Source organism: Myotis davidii, unplaced genomic scaffold (assembly GCF_000327345.1).
Source record: "Myotis davidii unplaced genomic scaffold, ASM32734v1 scaffold149, whole genome shotgun sequence".
In the NCBI taxonomy this organism is placed as follows: domain Eukaryota; kingdom Metazoa; phylum Chordata; class Mammalia; order Chiroptera; family Vespertilionidae; genus Myotis; species Myotis davidii.
Genome location: NW_006352194.1, coordinates 496,871 through 514,191, shown reverse-complemented (window position 1 = coordinate 514,191; position 17,321 = coordinate 496,871). Strand labels below are relative to the sequence as shown.

The 17,321-nt window shown below is 41.9% G+C and overlaps 1 protein-coding gene across 7 annotated transcripts in view; it reads left to right on the top strand.

The window, feature by feature from the left end:
* PPP1R8 (protein phosphatase 1 regulatory subunit 8) overlaps positions 1 to 16,487 on the top strand; it is an 18,191-nt gene extending 1,704 nt beyond the window's left edge. Inside the window, exons 2-7 of one of the 7 annotated variants that reach the window (XM_006777470.2) lie at positions 73 to 133; positions 4,810 to 4,963; positions 6,221 to 6,441; positions 8,257 to 8,401; positions 13,121 to 13,185; positions 15,036 to 16,486. In XM_006777470.2, coding sequence (XP_006777533.1) covers positions 73 to 133; positions 4,810 to 4,963; positions 6,221 to 6,441; positions 8,257 to 8,401; positions 13,121 to 13,185; positions 15,036 to 15,389 — 1,000 coding nt within the window. In that variant the 3' untranslated portion in view covers positions 15,390 to 16,486. Of the gene's footprint in view, positions 1 to 72; positions 134 to 4,809; positions 4,964 to 5,067; positions 5,196 to 5,218; positions 6,180 to 6,220; positions 6,442 to 8,256; positions 8,402 to 13,120; positions 13,186 to 15,035 lie in introns of those variants that run through there. The other 6 variants (XM_015557280.1, XM_006777472.2, XM_015557278.1 and 3 more) reach the window with 6 other exon arrangements.
* The last annotated feature ends 834 nt before the right edge of the window (positions 16,488 to 17,321 follow it).

Sequence of the window (17,321 nt, the reverse complement as noted above, 5' to 3'; positions counted from 1 at the left end):
TTGAAAGAGACAGTAATTGTAAATGGCATTATGAACTCATTCTGAAAATGCTTTTTCCTTCTTATTTTTCAGGGCAGGTAAACCCCCACCTGGATTACATCTGGATGTAGTCAAAGGAGACAAACTAATTGAGGTACAGAAATACATGTCTTTCCTTTTTCCCATCACATTAAAGATTTTGGCCAGTGACTCACTTTTCCACCCCTTCTGCTGTGCTTTGTTTTCCGATGCTACTTTCGTTCACCCTGATTTTTTTTCTATTAAAAGCACATGGTGATGTAACACATTCAAACCTCTTATCTCCCACAGACACTCAGTGTTTTTTTTTTTACTTCTCTCACCTTTTAAATAAAGGATTTTAATAGATCATAGGCCTATGAGCCCTAATCAAACTGGAAGCCCTTTAATATGGTAAATTCTCTCTCTTTGAGTACATGGATTTGTGTGGAAGGTACAAGATATGCAATCTATAATAATAAAAGCGCAATATGCTAATTAGACCAGACAGCCAAACCACCTTCCGGATGAAGCTGCCCTGGCGGGAGCTGAGGCAAGGGAAGTTAGGGGCGATCAGGCAGGTAGGCAAGTGGTTAGAGAATCAGGCAGGCAGACAGAGGTGGTTAGGGACGATCAGTCAGGCAGGTGAGCAGTTAGGGGCAATCAGGCAGGCAAGCAAGCAGTTAGGGGTGATCAGGTAGGCAGGCAAGCGGTTAGGGGTGATCAGGTAGGCAGGCGAGTGGTTAGAGGTGATCAGGCAGGCAGACAGAGTGGTTAGGGACGATCAGTCAGGCAGGCAAGCAGTTAGTGGTGATCAGGCAGGCAAGCAAGTGGTGAGGGGTGATCAGGCAAGCAGGCGAGTGGTTAGGGGTGATCAGGCAAGCAGGCGAGTGATTAGGGGTGATCAGGCAGGGAGGCAGAGTGGTTAGAGGCCAGCAATCCCAGATTGCGGGAGGGATGTCCGACTGCCAGTTTAGGCCCCATCCCACAGGGTTCCCTGCAGAATCGGGCTTAAAATGGCAGTCAGGCCGAGACCGGCTTGGCTCAGTGGATAGAGCGTCAGCCTGCGGACTGAAAGGTCCCGGGTTCGATTCCGGTCGGGGGCATGTACCTGGGTTGCGGGCACATCCCCAGTAGGAGATGTGCAGGAGGCAGCTGATCGATGTTTCTCTCTCATCGATGTTTCTAACTCTCTATCTCCCTTCCTCTCTGTAAAAAATCAATAAAATATATTTAAAAAAAAAAAATGGCAGTCAGACATCTCCCGAGGGGTCCCGTATTGCAAGAGGGTGCAGGTCAGGCTGAGGGCCTTCCCCACCTCCACCCCCACATGCACGAATTTCTTGCACAGAGCCTCTAGTAATTGAAGAAGAAAGTGAATGACATAGATTGAGTTTAGCTTTTAAGTTGCTTTTATTCAGGCCTGAGCCCTTCAAAGAGAATGGAATGGTGATGAAATTCATTCATTTACTCAAAACATTGAGTGCTTGCTTTGTTCTAGTCATTGTGCTCGCTGTAGGGACTACAACAGTGGACAAAACAAGCATGGTTCTGATCCTCAAAGAAATCTGGTTGGATTTCTTTACATAAAAATTACCTGAAATAAGTTCTATAAAGGAAAAGTTTAGCAGATTTTCTACAAGTCTCTAGAATGAACACCACGTAGAACTTGAAGATAACATAAATTTTGATTAGATACTAAGTTGTGTGAGATTTTATTTTATTTTTAATTCTTACGGCACCATTTATTTACCAAGAAATGGAGATTAAACCCACTGTGACTATGGAGCTGTGAATCTCCAGCTCTTAGACCAATTTTATGTTTGCTCACTCATATAGAATTTAGATTTAAGGTCCCACTTTTGAGTGCAGTTGTTTTTGTTTGGTGTGAATAGTAAAAACTCCCAAGGGGATACTTTGCATATTAGGCTTTTATATATAGAGATTTTATTTACTTGTTTTTAATTGATTTTATTGGGGTGACATTGATTAATAAAATTATATAGGTTTCAGGGGTACAATTCCATAATACATCATCAGTGTAGAGTTCTTTTAAGTTACAAAACTTCAAGATTATTCAATGAAATAATTTTGCTAAATTGTCTGTAAAACCTATTTTATAGACTGTTCCACAGATATAAAATATTGTTGCTAAATAGCATGAAGCTCTGAAGACATAAGAATCTGCTTTGTTACAGAATTTAGTAAATCTCCCGTTTGCAACAGGAAGAAACAAAGGAAGCCTAGCTTTCATGATTATATCATATTCCTTTGTGAAATAATAACTGATAATGTTCTCTGTCTTTCATTGCTCTTAGGTGTGCTGAGTTGCCATACAATTGTCAAGTTGCAGTCTTTAGACATCACTGCTGTTTCTGAGAGGAATAGATTTATGTGCTTATTTTTAAAGATTTAGACAGCACTTGATACTAACCGAGCTATCTATATCCTAGCCTTGTGTCAGAGGCTTGTGATGTGTTGTGATAGCTGGGTTTAAGAAGTGCAATATTAAAACAAAAGCCGTGAGTCTTTTAGCCCAGTGTGTAAAGACACACTCTGAGTTATAACTCAGTGGCACAACTGGATAATGGTATAGCTAGTCAAGAAATTGTGGCTTTGGTGACTCTTGAAACACCAATACATTATCTTATTTACCTGGACAGAGAAAGTACATTGTCCAGGAGTTAACAAATTTCCTTAATTCTAATACATACTATTTTCCCGCTACATCATTATGTTTCTGTCATTGAAATGCCTTTAATAATGAATGTATATATTTAATTGGGAGGACCTTTCACTCCCCCTCGTCCTCTAAATACCTAGATCTCTGGTATGTCTTTGGCACCTTAGAAACATAGAAATTTGGTCAGTGGTATAGTAGAACCCAAGATCTGGTGGTCTTATATACTGTTTCCTTGAGACTATCCAATGAGCCCTGTCTGTGTTTAGCAAAGTTAAGTTTGTGAGGGCATAATCTGGGTGCATGTAAATATGAATGAGAAATGCAGTGAGATTCAACCTGTGCAGATATTACCTAGAAAGAATAAGATGTTGACATTTCAGAACTCTCTCAATTTTGAAACAATGTCTTATATTTAATCCAAGTTTTAAAACTTGAGTCTAGGCCAGCAGTTCTCAATCTGGGGGTCGAACGACCCTTTCACTGGGGTCACCTAAGACCATTGGAAAACACATATATAATTACATATTGTTCTGTGATTAATCACCATGCTTTAATTATGTTCAATTGGTAACAATGAAATTGGGGGTCACCACAACATGGGGAACTGTATTAAAGGGTCGCGGCATTAGGAAGGTTGAGAACCACTGGCCTAGGCAGACCTGGGGGTGATCGTCTTATTGAGCTGTCAGGCTGCTCATTCTTGATGCTGCCTAGCAGTATAGTTGGGTCTGGAACAAGCCTTGCCAGTAGCAGATGGTCACTGGACAGGGTTTCCCAGCCGTGACCCACATACCTACACTCGCTTAAACTAATTTTGAACCTTAGGCTAAGCTTTAAAGAAACTGGGTAAGTGGTTTAAAGAAAAATGAAGGGTGTGGCCCATCGTCGTTTATTCATTAAAATGTTCCTTGCCATGTAGTACATTTTCTGATGCAGGTAGAGTGGAGAAAATATGTAATATGGTTAAAAGAGCTTAGACTCTGAAGTCAGACAGATTCTCTGTCTCTCTCAATTTCTAATTCAGCTTTTAAATATCTGGCTGTGTGAACTTGAATATGTTAATTTCTTTATGCCTCAGTTTTGTCATTTATAAAAATAGGAGTAATAGTATGTACCCACTGCATAGAGTGGCTGTGAGGGTGAAATAACAGCATAGAACACATACCACAGTGTGTGGCACATGAATACCCAACGGCTGTTACTGTTATCAGTGCGTGAGGTATGTTTCTGGTCTTGTAAGGGGAACACTAAAGCATAAGGGAGAATAGCAGCCCACTGTGAGTGCAATGACGTAGCCAGGAATGAAATATAAACCTCTTGATTCCTAGCCTGGAACCATACTGACTTGACTGTGCTTCTCTACTCAGCTGTGTGCTGTCTTCTCAGGAATTTTAGAAGGAGTGCCATGTGAAATGTGAACTAGAGCTTAGTGAAACCTTGAAAGGGTTATTCTTTCAAATGGTCAAATTGTAGACTTTTAAAACTGGAAGAAATGTTAGTAAAAATTTATCAAGAGTCCTTTATCTTTGACAGCTCAGTTTACAACCAGGCTGTGTCAGGGTTTACTAACCCAAGACTAAAAGAAAAATAAGGACAGTGTTGTGAGTTCTTCATAAAGCTAAATTCAGCTCAGTATTCCAAAAGTGCTTTGGGGCTATGGTAGCATGATTCAAATATAAACAGGTATTTATAACCCCTTTCTTTCCTAACCAGTTGATAATCTTCCTTTGGTTATGTTTCTGAAAAGCAGTCATTATTTTATAAACATGCTTTGTGTTCTTATTTCTTGCTTGACCTAAAGTTACTATCTGTTGAAATCTTAAATTTCCAATGGACAGAGACAACCCCTTTTGCAGGTCACTTTTACGTAATAGAATTAGTAGGAAAACTTCTTTTCATATCAGTAGAAAACATTTGACCGCTACATTTGGGGATATTAAATGTCATCTATCCCTCAACATGTTAGTAAGTTTTTCTGAGCTCTTTATCTTAAGAATAATAGGAAATAAATTTTTTTCACTGTGGCAAGGAATTTTTCTATTCAAGATCCTCTACTTATTTGATAAGAAGAATTTTTGCTTAACCCTGTTGAGACTATTTAAGTAACATTTAATTTAATGTTTATTTAGAAACTGATTATTGATGAGAAGAAATATTACTTATTTGGGAGAAACCCTGATCTGTGTGACTTTACCATTGACCACCAGTCTTGCTCTCGGGTCCACGCTGCCTTGGTCTACCACAAGCATCTGAAGAGAGTTTTTCTAATAGATCTCAATAGTAGTAAGTAATTCACATCCCATTCTGTCTCACACATTTCTTTTGGGCAATGTGAAAGTTCTCTTTAAGTTCTTCAGTTTCAAAATTGTGTTTTATTATTCACCAAGGAAGAAGTTTACATTTGATTTTTAAATCAACTCTTCTTGACTCCTGTGATATCGCCTATTTTCCTGAATAATTGATGACTGGAGAGAGAAGAAGGTTTTGGGGAGGACTGTCCTGGAGGAGGCACTAGGTAGATATAGAGAACACCATCAACAAAAACACTCAGGAGCTAGGGACTATGGGTAGCTAAGTGTTTACAGGACCATGATAAATTGTGGTCTCATTTAGGCAGAAGCTGTGATAGCTCCATTAATATAATAGAGTAGTTGTGCAAGACATTAACAATACTTGTTTTGAACAATATTTAATTTTTGATTAAAGGTTCTTTATCCCAGCTACATTCTGCTTTGACTAAGTAATAATATAAATTTTAATTTCATGAATATACTCCAACTATTAAGATTTTCAACTTTGCCAAAGATAATCCCAGAAATGCAGTTGAGACTTAACTACATGCAGCCTTGAAGTATTTCACTTTTCCCATATATAAATACAATGTAAGATAGAAAGGATCCTGCTTCCTGGGCTGACCATGTTCTCCTTCCCCACTTTTATAACACAGACCCCACCCCAGTCTGCTGATAGAATGGTTTTGGAGAGCCTTGTCTCACAAGTACTTACTTGCAAATTTATCTCATCTTTTCTGTCCATTTTATAACATGCCGAAAAATATTCAGACTCAGCAGTAGGATTTTGGCTTGCCTTGGTATTGATATTGCACCTGTTTCAGCCAACCTTTCCTGTTCTGGGGAAAACCCAGCATAACTGCCACCAGGGCCTGTATTCCTTAGACTTGGGGCTGGAGAGGTCAGACCACAGCGATGCCTGTCTCCTGCCTGGGGTGGCATGGTTATTGCTGGGTTGGAGCCATCCTGCTGGACCCAGAATGGAGCCAAGCCTGTCTGGCAGGAGAGCAAGCAGTGGTTTTTGTTATCTGGGTTAACAGCAGGTCTGAAGATGTGTAAGAATTCCACTGAAGAGATTCAAGACCCAGTGAAGGAGTTTTCCTTTTCATTGTGACTCATGACAAGGGATGCAAAGTGGACTCAGTGTCATTTTTATTTTAAAAAGCAGAACTGATAATGCTGGGAGGAGCTGCTCTCCTACAACTCAGGTTGGTTTTTTCTCTTACGTTTTTGATTTGGTTATTCCCAGCACACGGCACTTTCTTGGGTCACATTCGGTTGGAACCTCACAAGCCTCAGCAAATCCCCATCGATTCCACAGTCTCATTTGGCGCATCCACACGGGCATACACTCTGCGTGAGAAGCCTCAGACATTGCCCTCGGCTGTGAAAGGAGATGAGAAGATGGGTGGAGAGGATGATGAACTCAAGGGCTTACTGGGGCTTCCAGAGGAGGAAACCGAACTTGATGTAATTCCACGTCTGTCATTATTTTGTCTTTTGGGACTCTAGTTTTTCCATTATGTAGCTGTCTGTGTAGCTTGAAATGCCAAAGACTTAGAAGCAGGAGGTTTTCTTGAGCCCAGGGATGGGCCTTTGCCACTTTGTCAGTTATAAGGTGGTCAACTGTGACACACTTTGGAGAGCTGCATTGTGTGATTTGGTTATGTGTGACCAGGGGTAACAAGGAAACTGGTCTCTTGCCAATAGACCTTCATGGTTGTCTGTGCACCTTCACTGGATGTTAGAAGCCAAGGCTGGGAGTTAAATTTTTCTAGAGCTGCACTATCAAATGCGGTGGCTATTAACTACATTTCAAATACTCAGTGGTCACATGTGGCTAGTGACTTCCATGTTGAATGGCACAAATAGAGAACATTTTCATCATTCAGAAAGTTCGATTGGACGGCACTGACTTAGACTGAAGCTTTCATTCATTTACATTGCTTTCTTGATATTGTCCAAATAGCCCAGGAATCTTCTGAATAGAACTAGACTGCTTTTGTTCTTACGGGCCTGGCTGCCCTGAAGGCTATGAATTTTACAATATTGTATTTAAGTGCTAAAGTTTTCCTTTTCTAGAAACTGACCCCAATATGTGAAGTGGCCGTCATCCTTTACATGTCAGTCACTGCACTGGTGTGACTGGTCTATTCAGGTAGACCATCTGTAAGCATGTCCTTAACCACCCACATGCACTTACTATTCTAGTACACTAAGGCAGTGTCCCAGCCCTTAGGAAGAAAAGCACCATGGAAATCTAAAATTTAGAAGTTATTTTGTTCTAAAGAAGTAGCCTCCTAGCCAGAGGCCTTGGTGGTGGTCACTCTTACCCATTTCTCCTCCAGCCTTCTTCCATGCTTTCCTGTATTTTAAATTAGTATGTGAGGTCCTCTGTGGGTCTTTATTCTCAAGACATTTTGAATATCTCAAACCGCAATGCAGTTTGGAATAAGTCCAGAGGATTGGGAAGAGGCAGGCAGCAGTACTGAGGCCAAGTTAATCATTGAGATGGATGGATGGTTATGAATAGAAATGGGGCCATACACAGGAATGGGGAGTGACAAAATATTAATGCCAAGTGTAAGTGCACTGACAGTGTCCTTATGAGTTCTCAAAGAGAGTTACTGGGAAGAAAGCTGTCAATCATCCTTTCTCTGTTTTGTTACTTTAAAACAATTCTTGGAGTTCCTTCCAGTTACATTCTTTTAATTCTCAGCATAAAGACATGGTAACCTTTGTAAAAAAAAAAACAACAACAACAACAAGCAAATCTCACCTGGCCAGTGTTGCTCAGTGGTTGAGCATCAATCTATGATCCAGGAGGTCACAGTTCCATTTCTGGTCAGGGTACATGCCCAGGTTGTGAGCTTGATCCCCAGTGTGGAGCATGCAGGAGGCAGCCAATCAATGATTCTCTCTCATCATGTTCTCCCTCTCTCTCCCTTTCCCTTCCTCTTTGAAATCAATAAAAAACAAACAAACAAAAAAAAAAACCTCAACTCAAAGATGTTTGTACAGATGACCTGTTCTCAGCTCAAGGTCCTCACCTTTTGAATATCACTGCCCCACTAGTCAAAGAGGGGCACATTCTGTCAAAGGTGACTTATAAATATTAGCAATCTGGGGATAGTAATGAGTTCTTTCTGAATACAGAGGAGAATCTTGTCTGCCTGGGGAAGTCAAGGTTAGCCCCGAATGCCTTTCTGCCCGTCATTTAGTAAGATAGTCTGCTTCACTTTTCTGTGTACTGACTTGTCTTTTCCTATGTGAACCCTGGCCTAGAACCTGACAGAGTTCAACACTGCCCACAACAAGCGGATTTCCACCCTCACCATTGAGGAGGGGAATCTGGATATTCAGAGACCAAAGAGGAAGAGGAAGAATTCACGGGTGACTTTCAGTGAGGATGATGAGATCATCAACCCAGGTGAGGTGTCTTTCTAGTTTCTTCTGATGAAAAAGCTGTGGTCTCGGAGAGTAGTGTACACAACCTATAGGTCAGTTGTAATGTTTCCAAGGTTTAGAATAACAGGTGCTATTTTAAGGAGAGAGAGTTTTTACAGTTCATTGGTGGAGTGCTCTCAACAACTCAGGCATTATCCATTCGCACTGTGGAAGAAATAGCTAACAGGAGAGTCCATTTAGTTCAGTATACAGAGCAAGGCGGTAATTCTCTGCTGGCCCAGAGTGTCTATGTCTTAGTGGAGGTTTAAGTTAAGCATAAGTGTTTTCTGTCTTGACCTCAAAGCAGAACGTTATTGTCTTTTGGGGTTCTGTGTACTCGTATGAGTGGTAACTATAAGATTGGAGAACCTTCTGCTGCTACTGTTAACTGCAGTGAAGACTTGCCTCTCTGGAAGGAAGTAATTTATAGTTTGAATGGAAATGTCAGTAAGATAAGAGCATTGTATTGTGGGAAGGCCACTAACTTTACCAATTTGTTCCATCATTCAACATTTATTTATTGGGCCTATGTTGTATCTTCAGTACTCTGGTGGATGGATGACATAGAGCTGGGAGGTATAGTTATACAGTGAAAATGGAATTGGGATTTTAAAAAACCTTGTTTGAAAATAAATCTCAATGGATAGAAGAAACAAGGATCCCAGACTAACAAGTTGCTTTTAATTTCCAAAGTAAAATGCAGTGAGAATTACTTTCAAGTCCTGCATTTAGGTTCAAAATATCAATTATTTAAATGGAGATGGTCTGCTCCAGCATGAAAAAAAACGATCAAAGGATTTTAGTTCATTGAAAATGCACTTTTATGTAGACCCAAGGGTCCCGGGTTTGATTAAGGTCAAGGGTACATACCTTGGTTGCAGGTCCTCCCTGGCCCCGGCCCTGGTCAGGGCTCATGCAGGAGACAGCCAGTCGATGTGTTTCTCTCACATCAATATTTCTCTCTCTCTTTCTCCTTCTCTTCTACTCTCTCTAAAAACCAATGGAAAAATATCCTTGGGTGAGGATTAAAAAAAAAAGGAAGAAAGAAAATATAGTTTAGTCATTGGGAGTATGTGAAAACTAATCAAGTGTAAGATTGCATTAATAGGAGAATTGGGGACAGTAACCCCACTGGTCTGTGTTCTGAGCCAGTGATGGCGAACTTATGACACGCGTGTCAGAGGTGACACACGAACTCATTTTTTTTGGTTGATTTTTCTTTGTTAAATGGCATTTAAATATATAAAATAAATATCAAAAATATAAGTCTTTGTTTTACTATGGTTGCAAAGGTCAAAAAATTTCTATATGTGACACGGCACCAGAGTTAAGTTAGGGTTTTTCAAAATGCTGGCACGCCGAGCTCAAAAGGTTCGCCATCACTGTTCTGAGCATAACTCATCCATATGTTACTAAATACAAGCATGGCCCTAACCATCAAATGTGATGTAGTCCTGAGGGAGCAGGAGGTTCATATATACAGAAAACAGTGCCCTGCATGCTGGGAATGTGGGGAACCATGCAGGAGGGAGAGCAGATTGGAGGGGGCATGGCCACTGTGGTCAGGTATTTGCAGGACTAACCTTAAGAAGGGAACAGTGGGCAAAACCAGAGCTAGTGAGTAACAAGTATTTGACTCAGCATAAAAAGCAACAATGAATCTTTATATTTAGAAGAATTAAAAGGATTCCTCTGAAAGAGACTGAGGCATTCATTCTAGTGACAAGTTTACTTTCTGATGGTGTGTGAAGTGGAAAGGATTACTCCTAGAAGTAGTGAATGCCCCAGGGGAATTTTTAGGCAGGGGCTGGATAACCAATCGAGGAAACTTATTTCTGGGCCCTGGAACCTCTTGAGTAAGTTTCTAGAGGTTGAGCCTAAAAATTTGTAGCTTCAAACAAGCTCTTATTGTACTGATGAACAGCCAATAACTTGGGAATTACTGGACTAGACACTAAGTCTCTCTCAGGACTCAGTGTCTGATCTGCTTTGTTTTTCTCCTGGAAAATTATTGCCCCAGAGCTTTATTAAGGTGCTGTATTCAGGCAGAGTCTAGCATAGTGGTCAGAGGGCCTGGGTTTGAAATCCACCTCTCCTCTTAGTAGTTGTATGACCTTGGCCAAGTGCCTTAAAAGACTACTGGCCTGCCCTGACCGGTTTGGCTCAGTGGATAGATTGTCAGCCTGTGGACTGAAGGGTCCCGGGTTCGATTCTGGTCAAGGGCATGTATCTTGGTTGCGGGCGCATCCCCAGTGGGGGGTGTGCAGGAGGCAGCTGATAGATGTTTCTCTCTCATCAGTGTTTCTGGCTCTCTATCCCTCTCCCTTCCTCTCTGTGAAAAATCAATAAAATATATATATTTTTTAAAAGACTACTGGCCTCACAGGATTGGTGAGGAGAATAAATGATTAACATTTGTAAAAGCACTTCATATCAGTACTTGGGATTTGTAAGCTCTTGATTAAATGTTAGCCATTATCCCCATCATTATCTTCCACAACTTTTGCCTTCTACCTATGCATCTTTCCTAAACTAGAAGTAGACTTCGTAAGGAATCTGTTGGTAGATCTTCCAGGAGCAAGGCTCTCCTAGAACATGTGTATTCTCTACTACGACTAGAATGAGGAAAGGAGGAGAGGGCCTGACCATCAGCCAACACAGGACAGGGTCCCCCAGAGAGGCTTAGTCCCTCCCCTCTACAGGCCTAGTGCACGCATGGGGTGCATCCCCCAGTAGCCACTCCTGTCAGGCTCCAGTTGCTTGTGCGCCTCATTCAGCTTTCCTTGCTGAAGGGATAATTAGAACAGGGCTCCTCTGGGGGTGAGGAAAGATAAGGTTGCCTTTTTTAGAGACCTTGTCTCCTTCCTGAGTCTGGTTATCTTTCCTCTTCTTCTTCCATGTAGAAGCCATTTGTTCATTCATTCATTGAACAAAGATTGGGTAATCAATGAATATACCAGGGCATATTCTTTAAAGGCATCCTAAAGGGAAAAGTCAGACTTAAATCAACAGGTGTAATTATTCAGATTAAATAGGGAATCTTTATTTTCCAAAGGAATTCATACGAGTGCTCATCTTTAAAATAGCAAGCTCCCTCAATGCATTTAAAATAAGATGTACAACATCAGTTAGGGAAATAATTCCTTTCCTGTCACTACATTAGGATGAAGGGGACTTGAGGTAGTTTTCTGTGGTAATGCTAACAAGTCAACCTGCCCGTTCCCATACACACAGCCTTCAGCGAGAACACTGCTCATCCAAATGGCCCAGCGCAGCCATCCTCTGTGCTACAGAGCAGCTCTGCTACCTGTCTTGAAGCACCTCCAGTGTGTTGTAGCCTGTCTGGCTTTATGGTGTGAACTCTTTAAAGGCAGGGCAGTATCTTGCTCTTATTTCCATGCCTGATGTCTAATAAATGAGGCACAAGAGAGTGGACTGACTGCAAACATGTCCCTTACTTGGTCTTATATCTTCCTCCCTGCAGAGTGAATGAAGCTAGAAGTTTGTAGGGTATAACAATGTGTGTAAGCTGTGAAAAGGGTGCTGCCCTCCCACTCTGCCTGGACGGGGGCTTCAGATCCTTTAGTAAAAGTCTTTTTTTTTTTCATATATATATAATTTTATTTATTTATTTTTGTTAATCCTTACCGGGGATATTTTTCCCATTGATTTCTAGAGAGAGTGGAAGGAGGGAGGGAAGAAAGGAGAGTAGGAGAGAGAGAGAGAAACATCAGTGTGAGACAGACACATTCATTGATTGCCTCTCACATGCACCATGACCAGGCCTGGGATGGAACCTGCAACCCAAATCTGTGCCCTTGATGGGGAATCGAACCCATGACCCTTCAGTAGGCAGGCTGATACTCTACTGAGCACACTGGCCATGGCAGTAAAAGTCTTGATTGTATACAGTTGTTCAGGTCAAAAGGCCAAGTGAAGTGGAAGCCCTGGATCTGAATCCTAATTCTGTTATTTGCTAATGAGTGGGCATTACCAAGATAGGTGGTGTGTGACCTCTTGACATGTCATTGTTTTGTCACTATCATGGGATTGCTAATAGGTACTCTTTTGTTTCTCCCTCAAAAAAGGGAAGTATATGGAATGCAAAAGAACTCGGGGAAGGCAGCACAGCACAGTGGTCCAGTCCTACTTCTGGCTACTTGGACTAAATCCTGGCTCCTCCACTCTTCAATAGGGTGACTAGGCCCATCACTTTACTCCTCTTAGCCTGAGGTGTTTTCTTATCTATTACATGTTTATTGTAGCCCTAGCTCGTTTGACTCAGTGGATAGAGCATTGGCCTGGGGACTGAAGGGTCCTGGGTTCGATTCCAGTCAAGGGCACATGCCTGGGTTGCAGTCTCAGATCCCCAGCAGGGGTGTAGGAGGCAGCCAATCAGTGATTCTCTATCATCATTGATGTTTCTGTCTCTCTCCCCCTCTCCCTTCCTCTCTGAAATCAAAATAAAAATATTAAAAAAATAAAAATTAAAAAAAAAAATGTTGACTGTAGTCATGCTCTCTCACCTCATAGGCTTGTTGTGAGGGTTTAACACAGTGCCGAGCACATAGAAACAGTTGACGTGTTGGCTGTATTTTATTGTTTTACTGTGAGTTGTGATTGCTTTGTTTGTAGTGAGCCCTCTTCCCTTAACCCTCACAGGAGAATACCAAACTAATCCTTCCCTCATGTCTTTTTGCAGAGGATGTGGATCCCTCAGTTGGACGCTTCCGGAACATGGTACAGACGGCAGTGGTCCCAGTGAAGGTAGGAAGCACATTGTAACAATATTTAAAATGCCATTTCATATAGTCTGGTTTAAAAATCCACTCTTTTATAAATAGGTTAGGTGTACTTAATTTTAAAACATATTCTTTGCTCCTCTTCCATTTTTTTACCCTGTGGTCATACTTTTACTCCATCTATGTCTAGAGGATTCTGGAGCCCATAATAAGGCTGCAGGTGACCAGCCAGCTTGATGCTGTATGTAAATTATGGTGCAATGTAAATCTGCCGCCAGCAGGCCGCAGAGAGGCCCACGTTTCTTTAGCCTTTCCCTTTTCACTCAGAGTTAGCTATTAGGCAAGAAAGGCGTTGTTGTATTTCGGCATGGCACTGCTGCCTTTTGCTGTACCTTTATTTTTTGTGCCTGGGAGTGGCACAGATAGAAAAGCCAGCCCAAACCTGGATTAGGTTTATAAAGACCAGGTATGTTGAAGAACCAAGACATGGAAGTTACAAAGATGTTCTAATTGCTAAACATGTGGAGGAACTTCCTGACAGCTAGGAATAAATAGTCCTTTAAATATTGGTATCTCTGTACATAGAGGTATTAAAAAAGTAATTGGGCCTTAGCTGGTTTGGCTCAGTGGATAGAGCATCAGCCTGCAGACTGAAGGGTCCTAGGTTCAATTCCAGTCAAGGGCACATGCCCAGATTGCAGGCTCGATCCCCAGTAAGGAGGGTACAGGAGGCAGCTGGTCAGTGATTCTCTCTCAGCATTGATGTTTCTATCTCTCTCTCTTCCTCTCCCTTCCTCTCTGAAATCAGTAAAAATATATTAAAAAAAAAAAAAAAGAAATTGGAAGATGCTGGTCAGAGATACTATAGAGTTTTTGTTTGTTTTCAATGCACAAAAATCAGTTATATTTTTATGTACTTGCAATGATAGAGTTTTATTTTTTAAAAGTCTTTAGAATATATTAGACTAGGTTGATGTGTCAAATTCCTGGTTAGTCTTTAACTCAAAAGGAGTAGACAAGTGAGGGGATCTTTCATGAACTTTCTTTATTTCTTTAGTCTCTTGTGAAAACGTACAAGGTGAAGTTTTCCTGTACAACTCCATAAAGCTCATGTCATATTTCCCCCTGAGCTCTGTTCTCTTTTGGAATGTTCTGTTGTCATTAAAGTACAAACCAGAAGATATTTTTACTTTTATATCAGATTTATTATGGTATAATTTACATACAGGAAAATGCACACAGGGCAAGGGTACAGTTTGAGTTTTGACAAATGTGTACCCCTGAGTCATCACCATTATAATCAACATATAGAAGATTTCCATCACCCAGAAAATTCTTTTATGTCCCTCTGCTGTCAGTACGCGCCCACTCCCAGCCCCAGGCAACCAGTAAACTTCTTTCATTCACTACAGATTTGTTTTGCTCTGAGATTAATGTTGAGACATTTGGTGCCCAACATGAAGATAAATACTAACTTCTGATCCCCCCTCCAAATTTAAATACCTGCTACCACCCATTATCACCTATTTCCTTAAAGGGCATTTTAACACCAAAAAAAGAGAGGGAGAGGTATGATAAGCTAAGGATAGTCACCGAAACTGGATAAGGTTATTTTATTAAATGCTCACACACTATCCTCATTTTTCTCAGTGTGACTTGGGATGGTAAATACTTTATGTGGACCCATCACATTGGAGGGCCACTGTAAAATCTCTTTAATCACTGAGATTTCAAGACTGGGAAATGGGTTGTTTGGGACACAAAATAAGCTGGAGGTGTAGGGGCTTCCCCAGTGTTTGGGGCTGGGATAGAAAAGGCTACTGAGCACCACCATGGGCCTCACCCCTTGTCTGCTCTGCTCCTTGTAAACCACAGAAGAAGCGGATGGAAGGCCCTGGCTCCCTGGGCTTGGAAGAACCGGGGAGCAGGCGCATGCAGAACTTTGCCTTCAGTGGAGGACTCTACGGGGGCCTGCCCCCCACACACAGTGAAGCCGGCTCCCAGCCGCATGGCATCCACGGGACGGCACTCATCGGTGGTTTGCCCATGCCATACCCGAACCTCGCCCCTGATGTGGACTTGACTCCTGTTGTGCCATCAGCAGTGAACATGAATCCTACACCAAACCCTGCAGTCTACATCCCCGAAGCTGTTAACGAACCCAAGAAGAAGAAATATGCAAAAGAAGCTTGGCCGGGCAAGAAGCCGACGCCTTCCTTACTGATTTGATATTTTTGGTCATGGAAAAGGGGTGGGGTTGGGTGGGAATTGGGTGGAAGGGTGATGGGGGAGCTGATGAACTTGGGAGGAAAATTTTCCATGTGTGCAGTATCGTCTTTCAGAACGTCTCCTGGGGTCCTAAACATCTAATACCAAAACTGGGGGTGGGGTTGAAATGTCCCGTAAAGACTGCTCTTCAGAAGACTTCAGTGTGGAAGAACGTTTCATACGCCATTTTAAATTGGTGCCCTGGAGCCTCCCAGGCCTTCCATGACCTCCTTTTTCTTTCTTCCCTCTTTCCAGGGTTATTTTTATTTTAAGTCATGTACCCTGTGGAGAGACTCCAGGCCCAAAGAGTTGAATTCAGAGCTGGAGAGGTGATGGTGGCATCACCAGCCTTATGGGTCCAGCAGCCTAATTTATATTTACTATCCCTATTAAGTTCCACATAGCAAAAGGGTTGCCATGGATCTGAGGTTGATAAAAAAGAGGGTTAAAATTCCTTCGTTAAGCTAAAGTTTAAATAATGTTTTTCTGGGTCAATGGTTTTGAGGTCCAGTAGTTAGGCTTTTCTCTTTTGTCCTTTCCGTTGGAATGAGAATATTTTGATTGTGGTCTGTGACCAGTGAATGCCATAGACACAGGTTGATAGTTTTAAACTTATTAATTTGTTTGAACTTTACCTGTTTTTCTTGTCAAACTTGAGTACTCTCTACTTGCTGAAGTTTCTCATTTGATTCCAGAGTACTGTACTCTCCAAGGCTTTCCTTTTCAAGTGTGTTATGAAGGCAATTTTTAAAGCATTTGACCAGTTAGAACAATTTCAATTAAAAAGGAAAAGATTTCACTTTGCAAGTAACTGATGTCTCTAAGAAGACATTTTAGATGTCGGTTTGGAGGCGCTTCCCCCCTTTGAGAGCTCTTGTTATCCAAAGCTCCGAGATGAGATCTGGCTGATGAACATAGGAGACGAAGGTAGGACACATCAATAAGAGCTTTGTATAGAGATTTGTACATTTGTGTAATAGGCCTTTTCACGCTTTATGTGTAGCTTTTTACCTGTAACCTTTATTACATTGTAAATTAAACGTGACTTTTGGCATCCGGTGCAGTTGTGGTTCGGTCGCCGCACCAATTCCCACTGACAGTAGGAAATGTTGCCCAGGATGTGCTGTCCGGCTTGGGAGATGGTGCCTGTCCCCATTTTATTACCACGAATGAGAACGCCCTAGTGAATGTAGAAACTAACTAGAGATACTGGTCCCCAGAGTGAAGCCTCATGGAGCCAAGTGGGTTGAGAGATGCCAGTCGCTCTTCATCAGGAGGCAGAACCACAGATGTGACAAAAGCTTGGGCTTTGGGGCACTCGGCCTGGAGTGGGCATGGTTTAAACTTGGTCATCCGCCCTCTGGCTACAGCTGCAGCTCAGGTGCCGAAGTTGAGAAGGGTTAGAAGGGATTTCAGCCAGAGTTGGGATTGAATGGATGTGTCTTGCATATGGGAGCCTCATTTCAGGAAGTGCACTCGATGTGTGGTGAGAATTATAGGTGGCTTTGTGATGCGGATGCCAGCCAAGTTCCAGATCCCTTGGGTCGAGAGTGTGGACTTGCAGCAGGAGCAGCCTGATAACAGAGAGAGTCTATAAAATCACAAGTTTACAGGAAGCGGACCTCATCAGCCTCTGTAAAAACGAGTGTTCTCATCTTAGGAGAGCACTTTCCCCTCATCGTAGCAAAGATGACCATTAGACACACATGGAGCCCATACCTACCCCGCCAGCCATTCACGGCCTGTCGTTTAATTCACATCGCCCTAAGAGGAACACTGCTTTTGTCCCCATTTTACAGATGAGGAAACTGGCTGAGACAAAAGAAACTCATGATCCCACTGTAGTGAAGTCAGGATTGGAACTAGTCTGAGTCCCGAGCACAGGTTTGCACA